This window comes from Hypomesus transpacificus, chromosome 26, assembly GCF_021917145.1.
Source record: "Hypomesus transpacificus isolate Combined female chromosome 26, fHypTra1, whole genome shotgun sequence".
NCBI lineage: Eukaryota > Metazoa > Chordata > Actinopteri > Osmeriformes > Osmeridae > Hypomesus > Hypomesus transpacificus.
Window position 1 is genome coordinate 5,132,361 of NC_061085.1, and position 18,010 is coordinate 5,150,370.

The following is an 18,010-nucleotide window of genomic DNA, read 5'->3' on the forward strand; positions in this document are numbered from 1 at the left end:
AATTAGTTCAGAGTTCTGTTGCTTCACAGCATGCATGGGAAACTTGAAGTCTGCTCAGTGTGTGTGTGTGTGTGTGTGTGTGTGTCAGTGTGTGTGAGTGCATGTTTGTGTGTGTGCTGTTTTTTTGTGCCTGCACAACTATGTGTAAAACTATAATGGCCCCTGTAACAGAAACTCAGGCAGCACTTGAATAATTCATAACTTAATCAATGATTAAAGGTATTTTATGTGTCACACCTTACACCCGTGGGAGTGTGTGAGTGTGGGGGGGGGTGTGTGTGCTGGATTTGTGTTATCGACGGAGAATGAACAGGTAGGGCCCAACAAGGTGAGGTAGAGCCTAGGCCCTAGAGGGTGTGAGGGGGCAGTAGGTGCGCATGGCTGGGGTAAGGGGTTGGTGGAGGAGAGGGTGAAGAGTAGGAAAGAGGGGAAATGGAGTCAAGGAGAAAACATCTAAGCATGGCAGTTTTTTGTACACTGAAGGAAGTCATTCTAGTTTACAGTTACTGTAAATAAAAAAAGTGACGAGAACAAATGGAGAGAAAGAGAGGAAGGATGAGAGAGGGAGAGAGAAATAAACATTGATAGACAATAGCCAAAACAAAGGTTAAGGATGAAGCCAGGTCCATCTGAGGCCTGAACAGGGTGAGGTTTGAAAAGGAGGGGATGGAAGGGGAGGGGAATGTTCCAGCTCAACACTCGTTGCATGTAAAAACTGCATGTACATGTGACTTTGAAGTTTCAAAGTGAATGCAGCATTGGGGTGAAACCAAGGACATACAGTATGTGTGTTTCGTCGTTGCTTCATCCAATGTGCCATCATTTGCAAAGGTCTACCTTCACTTGGCAAGTGAAGTGTATGAGGGCAAAATTTGACTTTTGACAGGGGGTCGAGGGTGGAGGGCATTAAGCAGCAGCAAAGGAGAGGAGGCAGGGGACCATGGGGGCAGGGGAGGTAAGAGAAAGGTACATAGCTAAAGAAAAAGTTTTGGCTGATGATGGAAAGGGGGTTGTGGGGTTCCAAATGCACCAGCACATGTTTTCAGTGCTGGTGCATTTGGAATGAAACCTCATACATTGGGAGAAAACATGGAAGATACAGCTCACTGCAGCAGCCAGGCTGTGTGTGCCAGATCCAAGCCAGAGCGGATCTAGGGGGCATCACGGCAGGCAGGCAGAGCCCAGCTCAGCAGCTCTGTCTAGACTCACTGATATGAATGCATTGCCACGCCCCTACTGCAAACTGCACCAAAGGGATGTCATGGTCTGGAGATCAGTGGAGATTTCAGTCAGAGTGCAGGTGATATTGACCAGGAATCATTTTTCGTGATGTTGTGTGGAAAACCATGAACGGATCTTCTGAACAAGACAGGAAGTAACGGTTTTGTAACAAAGTTAATAAGTCCCCCGATATATCGCCATCACTAACACTAGTATTCAACAACAAATAATGAGACACAGGCCGGCCATTGTTTTTGAATAATTTATTGTACATTTCTCATTTACTTTTACTCTGTCTTACTCAAACTAACAGGACACAGTAACATTTCCATGTATACAAAATATAAACTATACGGGGGAAATAGAAATGTAACATCAACCCTTCTAATTCGTTTACAGCACAGTAAGACCAACCTAGGCATATAAAAGGGAAAGATGCCAGTAATACCCTCCTTATAAAGGGGCTGTACTCTTTAGAAATCACGAGGCAAAACCAACAAACGCCCAATAGCTAATTGCTACATAGAACATATTTTCCAATAACAGAACTCAGAACCAAATGAAAAAAATTACATTAAAACTTTAAATCTTAAAAGGGTTTACTTTCTCTTTTACAATATAATGTTTTGCAATGCAGGACATTCAGCTTACGTACAAAACCATCTCTGTTCTTTTTCGTTTTCCAGATGAAATGAAAACTGTACCAGAGCTCCTGTACTCTTGAGTGGTCCAACAGGGTTTGATACGTGTGATGTGACACTTGGGCCCCAGCGCATGTCCAAAACAGTTGGCCAGGATGTCAAATAACCGAGTTTGGGAAATGTAGCTCTGATGTTGTAGTGGTGGTGGCGATCCCTGGAGCCAGGGCTAACATTACTTCCCATGAGGGTATGACAGGAGGTTGTGGAGTAGCCATCAATGTGTGCAACCCTCACTCAGAAAAAAAATCAGAAATGGTGGTTTATTTGGGGCGGGGGTCCATGGTGGGAGTCCATCTTGGTCTTGTGTCTGGATGATGTTGGTCTTGTGGTCTTGGTTCAGTGCAGATGAAGAGTGGGTTGGTGGAGGTGGAACAGGAAGAGGCAGGGGAAGGGGAGGTGGTATCTTGGTTCAACAGTAACGGTGCAGGAGAGAGGTTGCCATGACAACTGGGAGCAAGAGAGAGAAAGGGGCTGACTGCAGTGACACACCGGTACCAGTAGGAGAGATGAAGTTGGCTGAGCTACTGTAGACGCCTGTCGCCATGGTAGTGGCGTTTGAGCCTGCATTGGTCTGGTTGCCCCCTGACATGGTTGTGTTCATAGAGAGCACCGGCTGAGGATGAAAAGAAAAGGCTTTTTTCATGATTAATGGACTTTGAGTTCATTCTGTTCCACATTCAGAAATTTCCAAACCTAAATCAGTAGTCTGGGGCTTTGAAGATTAGGTTTATGTCACTGGATAACATATGATCATGTACAACTGTAGACCTACATCTGTTCAAAAATAGGTTGATATTGGTGGTACATATTCAAGCCAACTTAAAAACTTTTTAGTTAGATCATTGTTTTTTGACCATTATAATAATGTATAAAATAGTGTGAAACAGGTCACAGCTCAAGCACGCAAATTGAAACGCATGAAAACTAGAGGTGCTCTGTGTTCATTTAGGTGACTACGTTTCGTAGTTGGTATAATAAGACACGCAAAGAGATTGCCTTTGTTGTACGTTTCAGGTTTCGTTCGGAGCGTTGCATTGAAAGAAACTTTAGCCTACCCCACGGGCAGACTCAGGTAGCGCACAGTGGCTTTAAATCATTCATTCGTTTTGGTGTTCTAATGATGACTTGAAGATGAAGATTCGAAAACTCATAATTCAAACGGTGTAGGCTATGTGGTTTGTAATGTAATTAAATGGACATAATAAAAAAGTAGATTAGGTGTCAGCCAATAGGCCTAAGTATTCACATTGGTCCTATAGGTCCCAAGTGAGAATGAATGCAACAGTCTAATGTGCCCTATTCATAAAGAATTGGGTAAAATCTTCCTGATTTCCAAAGATCTAACCCAAAGTATACGCTTTCATTTCTTCCACACAACAATTGTCCTACATTAAACAATAATCATAAAGATCTAGGCCTATATAAAGAAATAAAACATAATGTTCTCCCATCCTCCAAAACCAAATAAAAAATAAATGAATCGTTACCTGTGTTGATAAACATATGGCGAACATAATCACTCCGAGATAAACCATCGTCATTTTAGACATTTTCGTGATGATTTGGCCAGGTAACGCACACTGCCTCGGACAACGTCTCTCTCTCGAAAGTGACCACTGTATTTGCCGGACCTTTTTATACCAGCATCGATGTGACGTGTTGCGCGGGCGCACACACAGCATAGACGCGTAGGACAGCAATGGAAAAATATATGAAATAGCCTATGTAAAACATGACATAGGCAAACGTTTAATGCAAATGTTCGCACAATGGGATTTTATTGTGAAAATACGTACAAAAAACAAAGCAGTGTAAAACGGGTGTCCTGAAAAACCCATGAAAATTGTACATATCTAATGAAAATGTGCAGACGCATGATCGTGCTGAACCAACAACAACTTGTTGCGCTTGTAAAACCGTATTTTAAACAGCAGCGACGTCTGGCGTCCGTAGTCTGACATTGCCCACATTATGAAGTAAATTGGAGCAATTCTCACGAAGTCAAATAAGAGTTTTCTCCTCGTGGCTCATAGTTTTTGTTACCCTCAAACTAATTTGAGGGTTTATTGAAATACTTCATAAAATACACTTGTTTTCAAATTGTTTGGAGTCGTCGTATTTGAATAGATAACAGCTTTCCTTGAATCTATGAATGTATGAAAATATCCATGAAGATGTATCTTAAAAGCCAATCTTTCTTTTGAGGCACTAACTACACAACAAATTGGCAGAATGTTTCCCCCTGGTGGAGGGTAGGGGTGTCACGACATCTCTGTCCTCCACTCAGGTTTAGAAATGACAAGAAAAAAAGAAAGAGAAAGAAAAATAGATCATGCTCTTAATTGACACCCTTAATAAACTATAATTATCTGTGGACGCAGTACTGCAAAACACGATAAGTAACGGGCTCAACTGGTTGTTTAATTATTAGATCCAGATGTTGGGGATTGTAATTTTAGCCCTATAAATACCCTCTGTGGTCCCCTGCCATTTTGGTAAACAGATTATGTGGGGACAGTGTTAGCCTTTCTGATTCCCCCCACTATACCCACCCCCTTAAGGATCCAAGGGGACATACAGGACTCCCTACAGAGCCACCAGATGTGCTCTGTTATTGAGAGGCAGAGAGAGGAGCCTTTTGTAAAGGAATCAGATAAGCCCGGTTCCTAAATCCCGGGCGTATCGTATGTCAACAGCGAGGCTACGCGGGGACGAAACCGGAGCCCCGCGCTCTGGATCAGATTTCTGTTTACACGAGCGTGGTCTCTGGATTCCTCGAATCAGAGTGTGGCGGAGAGAGAAGAAGGTTTTAGAAACACTAAATGTTTCTTCTACCCGGGTCTGTCTCTCTGCCAGTCTCAGTTTTAGAATAGGCTACATTGAAAGGTTTCAAGTTAGAACAAGAATGGAGGACATTATGGAAAAATGAGACAGTGGAGAAAGAAAGAGAAAGAGTGTAAGTGCTGAGAAAAATATCTGCCCTTTACATGGGAGAAAGCAAGGGGTAAATGTATAGTAGACCATTCAAAAGTAATTTAGAGACAAATTTTTAGACCCTCTTTTCTCTGCAAGCTAATCTGTAGCTCTCTCTCTCTTTGTGTGTGTGTGTGTGTGTGTGTGTTTCTCCCTCTGCATGGACACAGAACACATGTCGTTTATGAGAAATTTGGCCACCAGACGTCTGTTTTTTTACCGCGTGTAAGGCAGACGCTAAAGAGACTGCACTGTCTCTTTGGTTAACGACTTCAAATGTTTTGCTCTGTAGCAGTATGCCTACTGCTAGGGATTGCTATTTTGACCATTCTCTTTCTCTCTCACTCTCTCTGCCTCTCCATCTCTTTGATCAAACACATTCCATTCGAGAAACTCCAAACATTCTGCCATGGTATCGTTTACTCACAAGGCTTTTCATCTCTTTATTTAAAGAATATAACAGACAGTGTTGGTACTGTGTCTAGAGAGATAAAACACAGTCCTTGCATTCCACTTGAAATGTATCTGTTGAGATTTGGGAGGGGTGAGTGCCAGGTGTTGGGTTACAACGGAGGCCCCTCCCTGCTCTCCGGACCCAGAGAGAGAGAGCGAGATAGATTGTTCCACGGCTGTGCCAGCCCACAGTGTACGCATGTTCAGTGGACTCAATGGATGAAGCCCTGGGTGACGGACGCAAACGTCTGGGAATGACAGCCGCTGTCACCAAGAGTGACAGCTTTCGCTCTCTGTCCCTTGACTAGCCCCAACGTGACGCGTCCCTCGTTCTCCATACAGTGACACGGATCCAGTCAGAATTATGCCAGAGATGGAGAAAGTGAGACCACCGGAAAATAAACGCAGTAGGAAACCCGCACACCCCGTCAAGAGGGAGATTAACCAAGAGATGAAGGTGAGCGCATGTAACCAGGTCACTTCTACATAATTCAGTATATCGATATACGTGTTCAGGGAACAGTTTGAAGAATAATTGGCCATCTCGGATCAATGTATTTTGCGCGCAGAAATCAGTGTTTCTGGAGACGCGATGCAACTTTTTTCTTGTTTTCTGTTTTCAAGACACGAGTCTTGAAAAGCCTCTGCAATAGCCTACTCGCAAATGAAAGCGGTTCCGAGGATTTTAAAACAGTTTAAAATATGGGTTAAGCGTGTCATAATCTGGGTCGAAAAAACAATTTCAGAATCAAATAAAAGAGAGGTTCTAATTAAATAAGTAGAATATGTTAACTTGTAATATAATTCAACTTTGTGTACGACAAACCAGCTCTATTTAGGCTACCCCTTTCGCGAAGTTACGCCAAATCGGACAAGCAGTGACTGCGCGCGCATTCGTGTCCAGTGGTGTTCCAGATGTGCGTCACACCAGACAAGAATGCAATCACCTCTTCCTTCGCACTTGTTGTAAGAACGTACATTAGCCTACACGTTTCGAATCGAAAGGTCTGTGTGTGTTAACTTTAAATATTGTTGTTGTAATCTATTCTTCCAACTCGGTAACAGACGCACATATACCTTTAAAAGTGACCCAGGCACATATAGGCCTATGATATATTATATTTTCAAAACCGTGCTTTTCGTTTCCTCTCCCAATCACCATTTTGTTAATATAATAAAATGCTCTCTGACTGAGTGTTGTTACGTCAGAACAAACCATGGAACAAACCAAGGTTTCTCTGCTAACAGTCTTGGGTTTTGACATTGGTAATTTGAGTTTCATGAGTCAAAGGTAACGGACACCCAAACCACCCGAAAAAGCTTAAAGACACAGATTTAAGGTTTTCTGTTCTTCATGAGAAAGGAAAAGTTCTCTTTCTGTATAAGTGGATTGGGCAGTAGATTTTGATATATAGTGGGGGGGTGTAGGATGACAAGTTAACTAATTTTAATCAAAACAGGCGAAATGCTATCCTACTTGATGTAAGTCTGCCGGGCGGGATCTGGGGGTCGACTCAGTTTGTTGCCTTTGGCTGGGACCCTCTCTGTGGTTTGGGATATGGTTTGTCACTCTCACAAAGCAGATGTTTGTCTGAACTGCCAAAAAGAAACAAAAACAACATTGTTGGGAGAGTAAGGGGAGGGAGGGAGGGAATGCCTGGCTTTCACTAATGAGGAGACAAAACAAAACTCAGTCAAATGTAATATAGCAGAGTTGTAATGATATAGACTTCCCTTCCACAGTCCCACTGTAGCAGGATGGGAACTCTATTTTGTGATTTGCGGACATGATTTCCGATGCATGTGAATTTCGGAAACAGGATTTGAGTTACAGAGGTAATGAGCTGGGAGTCTGAGCCCAGAGGTCCAGGTCCCAGTGCAGGGTGTTAGGTTCTCAAATAGGGAGGGAGAGGGATAGAAGACAGACAGGCAGACAGACACTGTGATTCCTGCTATGGCGGAGCCCAGGGCCTTGTGTTGTCTCAGTAATGGATCTGTTTCAACACCACAGTCAGACCCAGTACCTCCACACCAGACCGTAGAACACAGCGGAGACACCAGATACTGTACTTGTCTTTATCATCATTAGGCATATTTAGCTGGATATGATACCTCAATGTGTGCGCCACACACACACACATGGGTGCACAGTCATACACACATACACTCTTGCTCACTCAATCACTCACTTACACACAAGCTCCATTTCTTTGAGGCCCTAGTGCCGAGCTGAGGTAGGAGTACGGAAGGCAAGGGAAAGAATGTGCTGTCGGTACTACAGCACTACACAACACCACCACAGCAGACTGGCTCTGCTGGAAAGGGCTGAAACCTGAGATAGGGAGTCGTGTTGGGTGTCAGGGCTGGTAGGTGCCGGGTGGAGGCCGGGTTGGGGTGAGTGTTGGGGGTGGAGGAGGGTTATGGCAGGGCGTTGTGGGCCAAGGCAAGGGGTTGGGGCGGCAGGACAGAGAGGACTGGAGAGAGCTCCGGCTCATCAGGGAGAAGAGTGTGAGAGAGAGGGTAGAGGGTAGAGGGGGAGCGGGGCATTTCCGAGAAGCGTGGGACCAAGCAGAGGTATAGGGTGTCCCACTCTGATTTCTGGCCCGTCCGGATCGGATTTCGCCTCCAATCACGCTCTCCCAGAGGTACGGAGTGAGGTGGGTGGGTAAAGAGAGAGAGACCTTTGTGTTTTTTTCATCTGGTCGCAATAAAAAAAGAACTTCGCAACCCATCTGCAGAGAACAGTTTTCTTTTCTCCCTCTTTTTCCCCGATTCAGAGAGATAAACAAAGGATGATTCATAGATTTCACACTGGTATTAGGTTCTAAACTTTTCCGTATCCGATTTAGCAAAAGTAAACAGCTTGAATACATCATGGAAAAAGTGTCACACTGTACTTCACTGTGCTCATATTCATTTCCAAGGGAGGGACACAGCTAAAAGAGAATGCAGAGCATTTATTCAGGGTTGGAAGGTTTGATTTATATTTAAGAGTCGGATAAAAAAGTTCCACGAACAAACTTAAGATATAAGGTCACTGTTTCCCCTAATGGAGGGTGGTGCCTTGGCAAACCCTCTCACATCTAATGATATTCAGGGATATTTTTTCCATCATGCAGACTTTCGCAGAGAGCACAATGAACGAGCTTCTGGGCTGGTATGGCTACGATAAAGTCGAGCTCAGAGACTCCGAAACCTCAGAGATCCGCAGCTACCCCAACCGAGACAGACGGCAGCATGTGTCGGTTCTAAAAGGTGAGAGTGAAGGCCTTATGAGGAGAACAGTGTTGCATGCAAGGCTCCCACAGCTACCAAGGACCTCCTGGTCAACGACCACACCAACTTGCCATCTTAAGAGTTTCATTTTATTCATTAAACATTCCATTAGTTGCAGTTTCCCCTCACTCAACAGGGGCATTTTGGGGGGATCGAAATTATGCCCAAAAACATTATTTACAACAAACCCCACCCTTATTCAAAAGAGGGCCCCACATACCCACATATACACACGTCTGCAGCCACTGACATAAGAACATGTCCTTTCAGAGTTCATACAGAATTCACAAGTAACCTTGCGACAGACAATACAGGTGGTTCAGTGGAATTCTTGAATCACCTTACAGGGTTGCTAGACATAGTTGTTCTTCAAAGTGGGCTCTTGTATTTCACCCAGTGTCATTACAGGGAATCTCAGGGAAGTATTGTTGTTGTTCTGAGGTAATGCTGTTCGGAACGATCTTGTAGTTTAGTATAGTATTGCATATGGTATAAAATCATGTGTTTCTAAAATATATAAAAAATACTTGCTTGTGCTGTATCCTGCAGAAAACTCAGGGCCAAAAATTAAGAGTTTTAACAATAAGACAAGTCCATCGGCTGTGGCCATGAGGAGCGGAGAGAGAGAGTCTCCCAGCGTCCCCTCATCCTCATCCTCCTCCCCCAGCTCCTCCATGACCAGCCCCAAGGAGCACAAGAGTGCCCCTGTCATCGTTCCACTCATAAAACCCTCCGCAGGTGAGAATTACCTACACATCATGTCCCTTCCCCATCAACACACACACCCACACACACACTGTACAGAGCCAGTCATACACTGGGTTCTCATCTTTGCCCTCTCCCTCTGCAGTGGATGATGTGCAGAATGTGCAGATAGTGTGTGTGTGGTGTCAGAAAGAAGGTGTGAAACGCTACTCTCTGTGCATGGGCTCGGAGCTGAAGAGTTTCTGCAGCGAGAAGTGCTTTGCAGCCTGCCGACGAGCCTACTTCAAACGCAACAAGGTGAGAAACCTCTACCTACATTACAGTCCCAGGGTGTTGGCGTCTGGGAGGGGGTTAAGTAATTCTCATAGGGGACCCCTCAATCCAAACCTCAGTTTCTGATTGAAAGACAGACAGCTTGATAGACATACGTACAAGTAATTATTATTATGGCACCATGGGTGTCAGTACACAAACGCACACTTAAAAGGTAAAAGGAGATGGCAGGCAAATAAACAGACCCTGCGACACACAATATCCCAGTTCTAAATGCAGTGATATTCATTTAAAATCACAATTATTCGAAAAAGTTAATAATAAAGAGGCCGGTTTTGGGATAGTGGGAGTGAGGTCAAAGTTCACAGGGGACACTTGGTATCAGTTTGAGAAGTTACAAGAGGCTTGGGTACAGAGGAACAGGGAAGTAGTAGCTATAGTCTACTACTGTCTAACACACATTACAAAAGCATTTTCACCCTCCATCACGAAACGGATACCCCTCTTAGAGGCTAGAGGCGCGCAATGTCAGCAGGGGTATCGCTTTTCAACGTACCTGTTGTTTGCTCTACGTTAGTCGCAGTGACACAACAACAGAGACGAAAGTAAGGGAAATGGTGGAGAATTCCCCCTCCTTGCAATAAACCCTCTGGGGTTTTTGTTGAGGAAGGGATGAACACGCCGCTGTCGGCCTGTCCCTGCTTGTCTGTGGAGAGGAACGGCAAGGGGGCCTGGGGGGGCGTGGTGTCCACTTTCAGTGCATACCTTACCTGCAGCTGCCTCATGTTTCGTAACTCAACGTGACTCAATGGGTCACAGAGACAACAAGGGGGGAGGGGGGTGGATCATTGTGGATCATCTTACATAAATTGGGGAGAAAATGTTTATATATCAATCCCCCCCACACACACACACATACACACATCTACAATGGTTTCCCTTAGTCTCTGTTACCCCAACAGGCACACTTTCATAAAACCGGGCGACAAATGATCTGTCACTGATCTGTGTGGTCATGTGCCATCCAAACTCCCCACCCTTTTTCCCCCCACTGTCCCAACATTAGGCCCGAGATGAGGACCTGCATGGGGAGAGGTCCCCACAACAACCCCCCCACCCCGAGGATTCTCCAAGGCTGGTTCTGAAAAACAGCAGTGCCAGAGTAAGAAACCACAAAGTCCACAACTTTTTGTAACGCTTATCTACACCCAATCAATATATATTCAAATGGCAACATGAAATCATAGCCGCAGGAACATATTTTATCAGGGGGGTGTTTAATGTAGCGGGGTGTAAGGACTTGTCAGGCATGCTTTATAATGCTGTGTTGCTCCCAAACGCCGGACACTGAAACTTAATGGGTATCTGTTTGGATCTTTATTATGGAAACACTGTGGCACTGCACAGCACTAGTTTGTAAAAATACAGATAAAGTCTTGATGCACTTTATAGTAAAGAATGGACTCTTGGAATGGATTTTGTGACAAGCTGGTGACCCTCCACAGTCTCTCTCTCCTGTACCCCAGGTGTGTGACTGGTGCAAGCACATCCGCCACACCAAGGAGTACCTGGACTTTGGCGCAGGAGAGGAGAGACTCCAGTTCTGCAGCACCAAGTGTCTGAACCAGTACAAGATGGACGTGTTTTACAGGGAGGCCCGAGCTGCTCTCACCAGCTCCAGCCCAGCCAGACCTCCCGCAGAGGGGAGGCCCGAGGGAGGAGCCCAGCAACTCTTCACCCCTGAATCCTGGAACAGTGGGGGAGGGGACACCCACCAGAGGAGCCTGTCCCCGAAAGGACCCACGCCCATCCACGGGACGGCAGCGTCGGCATCCGTGTCCCCCTCAGAGGCCTCATCCTCCTCCTCCAAGGTCCCTCTCCCGGGATTCCGGCCCCCGGAGAGACTTCCACAGCCCCCGCCTCCACCCCCGGAGATGATGAGCCACCCCGTGCACCCTCCTCGCCCCCACATGGAGCACCACCCGGCCCAGCCTCTTCCCCAAATTCCCCTGTCCTTTATCAGGCCCCCTCTTCATGCCCAGGGCCTCAAAAGCCCCCTCTCCAACCCCCCCAGACACTCACGACCACCATCCAGCCCCATCCACCGTCCCCCACATTCCCCCCACCTGCAGCCCCCTATAACCTCCTCCATGAACCCCCCAAGTCTAGTGCACCCCTACCCTGGAGCATACTTCCCTGGCCTGCATTCGCCACCCATCAACATAATGCCCCATGGGCATGTACCCATGCACCCCATGATGAACTTCAGCATCCCCACCTTCGGCCCCCTCCTCCCCCAGCCCACTGTGCTGGTGCCCTACCCCATCATCGTACCCCTCCCAATCCCTATCCCCATCCCCATCCCCATCCCAGTAGGGTCCAAGGTCGGCCCGGAGGCCCCAGGCCACAGCGGGGTCATCCAGCCTGTACCGGAGGGGGCGGAGAGGGCCAGCTCCATGGGTGTCCGGCAGCCCTATCTGGGGATACCTTCAGGAGAGAACAGACAGGTTTTCACCAGGGTGGGCCGACCCAACCAGGGGCTCCCTTCGCCTTCAGGCCTGCCCTGGTGGGACACTGACTGGGTGAAGTCCGAAAGGCAGCACCCCGCCTCTACATCCACACCCCACAGCGGAGAGACTTCCCCTAGCAAACTTTATAACATCTCCTCCTGCTCAGGCCCGGGGCCTGAAGGGATGACAGACCTTCAGCTGGTTCATCAGTCCCTGCAGCAGCCAGAGAGACAGGTTATCCAGAGGGTGAGGACCCAGGTGAAGCAGGAGCCCAATATCCAGGGAGTGGTGGACTTATCTGGACCAGGGGAGCCAAAAGCTAGACAGAGCACCAGGGCAGGGCTCTACGACAGCATCAGATCCCCCCAGTTCCCTTCACATGACACACCCAACCATCCAAACACCAACAGCCCCCCTGGCCCCCACGGGGAGGGCTCTCCCACCCCATGTACCCTAAGCAGGCCTGACCTGGAGATCTCACCCCCGGACCCTCCCAGCCTGGACACCCAGCCACAGAGGGCAGTTTTGCCCACGGACCCTACCCTCAACGAGCTAGAAGCAGTCAAAGAAAACAGCTTCTCTGGGACTGTGAGCCAGGTGCGGGCTGACAGCACTGCTGGCTATTCAGAGGAGATTGTGGCCTGCAGAGAGGGAGATGATCCACATGTGCCTGATGAGGACCATGCTTATGCCTTGCCTACTGCACCCAGGACAGGGGACACCCCCACCATGTTGCTCCTTCCCAAGCTCAGGGATAAGGGGGCCCTGAGGAACCCGGCTAGCGCGGCCAGCATTGGGCCTGGGGACCTGGAGCCTGCCCTGAAGAGACGCTGCCTTCGCATCAGAGATCAGAACAAGTAGAGGATGGAAAGGTGAGTGAGCGACACATTGTTGTTGTTGGTCCTAACAGAACTTCCTTTTGTGGTAGGATAAATAAAGGTTAAACATGCTTACAGTGAAAGCGAACACACAGTACACAGTAATACTTATACGTACACTATCTCACATTCACTCACACACGAACACACACACTCTCTTGACCTCTCTCTCTCTCTCTCTCTCACACATACACACATACAAACTGAGGCAAGCGAGAAGAGGGCTCCCACAATACACTCATGGCCACAAAACAGAAAGGCGCCAAAGACAGAGAATCCTAGTAACTTGGCACTCCACTCAGCTCTAGGGTTACTGCAGAGGAAGCGAGAGGAAAGGAAGAGAGGAGGAGAGCACAGACGGTGGGAGTCACTTTGAAAGGAGATCACTACAACAAGGTCTGACTGTGACAGTGCTTTGTTTGGACGACGGCAGCCCGGTTCATCCTCTGTCAGGGCATGAAGGTGTGTGTGTTTGTGTGTGTGTGTGTGAGAGAGAGACAGAGAGAAAGGGAGAGACAGAAAGTGCACTGTTGCTCAATTTGAGCTCTTTAGATCTCCTCCGATGAAGCAGCCCTCTTTCTGAGGTTGCCGTGGAGACAGAAGTGATCGTCAGGCAGACTGTGAGGCGGTGACCAATACAAGTGCCAGCTCTGTGGCTTCATTAGAATACAGCAGCAGAACCAGAGCAATCTGGTTTTGTGTCATAATGACATGCTATACCAGGGCTAAGCTGTGTCTCTCTCGCATGTATGAGTTTAGCTCTCCCTTCTCTGGTTTCCCTTCCCTGCACTCCCTGCAATGTTCTGCCTACCAGATGTTGTTGTATGGCCAAACAACCTTGACCTCCCATCCCTTCTGACCAATCCAAAAACCTTGTTTTCACTTTCGAATGTTTATTCGAATAGCCCTTAATACCAACTCATCGTTTAAACCATTAGCACTCCATCTGCAATGATGTGGTCTTGTTTCAAGTTCATATCCTGAAATGGAGCTCAACCTGGAATGACAAAACAGATGAGGATTTCACAAAATCGTATAGTTCTAAGATTATAGACTTGAGGTAAAAGATGACATCTTACCATTCTGGTTCCTTTCTTCTTTGTCTGTATGTATTGCACAGGTTGATTGAGCCCACTGTGCAATGCTGGGTACATGAAGTCCAAAGAAGGCATACTATTTCAAAGGTAAAATTCCAAGAATCTCGACAAGATAGTGGCTGACTCATTTCACATAGCTCACCAAGTGATTACAAAGTGACACACAAAGCCCTGATTTACCCCTGGCGGGACATAACACACCAGGTCCCTTTAAAGGTCAAAGGTCAACTGAATAATGGAAAATGAACCATGGCAGTTGGCACAGAGGGAAAGATATTACTGTCTATCTAATACAAAGACGAAGCATCAACGATCACCTTTCTCTAGATGAGGTCCCACTTCAGCCTTTTGTCATTGGTTATGCTTTCCAGCGACCCCTTAGTAACCAATACATATGAAATCACAGCATGTTGCCGGCCTAGCACAGGCGGATTTATGATCTTGTGTTCTGTGTAACGGGAGCCGGAGTTCGTTTTCCAGTGACTTGAATATGGCTGTCCGTTTCTATACTATCCAATGCTAAAAGGATTAAAGATTATTAAAAAAACACTCTCTAGCACCAACAGAATCAGACAGGATCAGAGGCTAACGAGAATTTCACCTCAGGAAATATCCCGGGTTCTGGTCTCAGTTTTCTCTGACTTGACCCCCCAACATGGGTATTCGCTGAGAGTTTGAAACTTAAATGGGAAGGATGGGAGGGGGTCAGTGCTGGGGGAAAGAACCACACATGCGAGTGTGTGGTTGTGTCTATATGTGTGAGCATGTGTGTGTGTGGGTGAGAGAGGTAGAGGGAAAGAGTAAGAAAGAAAGAGAGCGAGGGAGAGAAAGAACAGATGTTCTTGGTTTGATAGTGCCCTTTACGGCAGTTATCTGGGTGTTGACATGTCTTAAAGCCTCATCTCAGTGTTTATGTTGAGTGGGTGAATTAAGGAAGGACAGAGTAGGAGCGGCCATCATAGGATACATCGGAGATGCAAATTCAATAGAATGGGACTGCTAATGTGTGATTTCTCTTTTTTTCCTTCCTTGTTATCTCACTCCCTCCCCCCCCTCTCTCTCGAACAGACAAATTGTTTTACACTGTACAGTGGTGCCAGATTCAGCTCCACTCCCTCTAGTGGCCATCACCAGCACTAACCCATTAGACAGCCTCCAGAGGGATCTTGCTCTACCATCCCTTTGACGACAAGGGTGCCAATCCAGGAAGCACTTCCACCAGTCATATCATCAAGAAACAAGAAGGACATCCAGCACAAGTCAGATGGAACCCAGACAAGCATATATTCTAGGACCAAAACACTAGTTGTCCTCTATGTTCATCACTGAGGGCCATTGTGTATGTCTCAGTATCTCTGCCTTCCAGTCACTCTGAATGTTTGTGCTTCTGGGTATGTGTGTGAGAGAGAAAGAGAGAAAGCCAGTGTGTTGTGTGTGCATATGTGTGACTTTATGTGGTTGTGTGTGTGTGTGTCTGCATCTTTTTGTTTGTGTTTGGGTGACCAGACTTCCCAGATGCGCTCCTCTGTCAAGCAGTAGCAACAGACAAGACTCTGATCAACCTTGTGTGGTCTTCTCAGATGGAGACTGAAAATGATCTCTTTCCAGGGGAAACGATTTGTTTTCTCTGCCTGGCTCACACAAAGAGCTATATTGTTCCTCCTCTCCACATATCCCACGTTGACTCCCCACTCCAGGTTTTGGGTTGCCTGGCCAATGGGGGTTCAGGCTTCAAGCTTCTCTTTTTTAAGTTTTCTTTTGCAGAGGCCAGGAATATATGTACTCCCTTGCCCCTGCTCCCCTCCCCTCACATAGACACACACTTTCTCCCCTCATCTTTCTCCCAATTCCTTCTCACCTTCTTCCCTGTCCACTCTCACACCCTTACCCTTTCATGGTGAAGACTACATCCAGGATGTTTGGAAGTGGGAAGGATTCACTTGGGGTAAACAGAGGGAAAATTAAGTTGTAAAAAGCTATCAGTAAGAGAGAGACATTGAGAAAGAGGAGGAGAAATGGAGTGCAAGACAGATCCCTGCCACTCCCCAAACATTCATGCCAAAACTCTAGGGAGTGGGTGAACCTGTGACAGCAGAGATGAGAGGTTGTACTGATTTCCGTTACACAGGCCGTCTGCCTTTGAACAAGAGGGAGCATATACAATCCTTCTCAACTTTCTTGCACCAAACCTTTCATATGTAGCCAGTACCCCACCAGAGGGTTTTCAACAACAGGGTAGTAATTTTACCATTCATGGTATTACTATGATTTTGAACCATCAAATGCCATCAGCCAAATGCCAAATGAGGTGGCTCGGGCATCTGATTAGGATGCCTCCTGGACGCCTCCCTGGTGAGGTGTTCCGGGCACGTCCCACTGGGAAGAGGCCCCGGGGAAGACCCAGGACACGCTGGAGGGACTATGTCTCTCAGCTGGCCTGGGAACGCCTTGGGGTCCCCCAGGAAGAGCTGGCGGAAGTGGCCGGGGGGAGGGAAGTCTGGGCCTCCCTGCTTAGGTCGCTGCCCCCGCGACCCGATCCCCGGACAAGCGGCAGATGACGACGACGACGACAAATGCCATCAGTATTACAGATACCCTTAGCATGGGGATGTATGACAAGATTCCTTCTAGAGGCATTTGCCAAGACATGTTACAAAGCCCAAGATTATACTTCTGTTTTCTTACACAAAGATACTACTTTGACTATATTAACTTATGGACGATGCCTTTGTAAGATCTTTTACAAAGTGGTTGTTGTTTTAGGATTATATTTCATGAGTGCCGAAGCTCTTATTATCAGAGTCGAAATGTTTGCTTGTAGTACCATGTGTACACTAGAGGGCAGTGTTTGCTTTAGTTTGGAGCACAGCACTTTGCCTGAATGGCAAACTGTCTGAAAAACCATGCATACACGCCAATGTAGACATTTATACACATATGCAAAAACGTTGCAATCAGTGCCAACATTTGCTTCTTTTTTTTTACAGTTAGGTGATAACGTTTTCTACACCTTGATCCAACACCAAAAATACCATCTGTTGGCATTGTCTCACAAAATAAAACATTGCTCCAACATTACCGGAAAATGCATGTTCATGTGTATTCGGGGCTTCTCTTTGCCGAAAAGAGACCATATTGGTGTCCTTGGTGCTCAAGTCATGGTCTATAGATCAACCTTCTCACCTTATAAAAAACGCATTCCAAAAGTTCAGGCAAAATGCATGAAATGCGACGGCGAATTCAACACACTTCATTATAGCCCAACTCATTCCAGACAACACTGTCTGGGGGAGTGACTGTTGTGACTTCCTCCATATACGTAGGCTATCTAATGTGAGAAGGTGGTACGTTAACTATGCCTAATGTGGCCGAAAACTACACAAACTGCCATTATCATGTGGCGCATCGATCTTTAATCACCATCGCCATTAGCCTGCGTATCCACTTTGTCCAACCTACGTTACCAGTACGATCTCTAAAGACTTGTTGAACATTTATCCTATTGTATGATCATTTACAGATTGTTTGTACTTTGAGTAATAATTAAATAATAATTCAACTGGGAACCGTTTGTAAAGTAAATAAAGGTTACGAGCAACACACGTTGTGTTTAATTTGTGATAATGTACAATTGTTGTCATCAATCTGAGATGAATTTGAAGGCAGCATAATCCCCAGACCAGGATACAAATGCTAAATAGCCACTGCAGCTATCAATAAATTCATGAGTAGTAAGACATGAAAAGTAGCCTACCGATGCCACCAATAGGGCAGGCTACTGAAGGAAATATATCTGTAAGCTTCGCAATATGTAGACTAATCCTCTATTTATAGTTGGAGTGGCAACCAGTAAAGGCAACGCATCAACGTTCCAAAAATACCGACTTGTGGCGAGCCGACGGTGAAAGGGATCAATGAGATAA

The 18,010-nt window shown here is 46.4% G+C and overlaps 1 protein-coding gene and 1 long non-coding RNA gene across 7 annotated transcripts; one reads left to right on the top strand and one right to left on the bottom strand.

Moving 5' to 3' along the window:
• Window positions 1–1,469: 1,469 nt before the first annotated feature.
• Window positions 1,470–3,552, bottom strand: LOC124487364. Its single transcript, XR_006958372.1, has 2 exons — window positions 3,410–3,552; window positions 1,470–2,535 (listed from the first exon to the last, which is right to left on the bottom strand). It is a non-coding gene; the product is annotated as an uncharacterized LOC124487364 (long non-coding RNA).
• Window positions 3,553–5,494: 1,942 nt separating this feature from the next.
• Window positions 5,495–16,369, top strand: LOC124487467 (sine oculis-binding protein homolog). Of its 6 annotated transcripts, XR_006958384.1 has the most exons (9): window positions 5,495–5,805; window positions 8,468–8,603; window positions 9,174–9,362; window positions 9,475–9,626; window positions 10,669–10,764; window positions 11,108–12,984; window positions 13,293–13,452; window positions 14,111–14,174; window positions 15,156–16,369. XR_006958384.1 is itself a non-coding variant. In XM_047049830.1 (7 exons), the coding sequence occupies exons 1-6, from the start codon at window positions 5,713–5,715 to the stop codon at window positions 12,971–12,973; spliced, it is 2,511 nt and encodes an 836-aa protein (XP_046905786.1). In that variant the 5' UTR covers window positions 5,495–5,712; the 3' UTR covers window positions 12,974–12,984; window positions 15,156–16,369. The 6 variants fall into 6 exon arrangements, 3 of the variants coding, with proteins under 3 accessions (XP_046905786.1, XP_046905784.1, XP_046905787.1); XR_006958386.1 differs by lacking the exon at window positions 14,111–14,174; XR_006958385.1 differs by lacking the exon at window positions 13,293–13,452.
• Window positions 16,370–18,010: the final 1,641 nt, after the last annotated feature.

Excerpts from the sequence above, each read along its gene's own strand:
- LOC124487467 (XM_047049828.1), top strand. The coding sequence starts at position 5,713 with ATGCCAGAGATGGAGAAAGTGAGACCACCGGAAAATAAACGCAGTAGG. Across the intron at positions 9,627-10,668 it reads CCTACTTCAAACGCAACAAG|GCCCGAGATGAGGACCTGCA; the intron begins GTGAGAAACCTC and ends TCCCAACATTAG. Across the intron at positions 10,765-11,107 it reads TGAAAAACAGCAGTGCCAGA|TCTCTCTCTCCTGTACCCCA; the intron begins GTAAGAAACCAC and ends GACCCTCCACAG.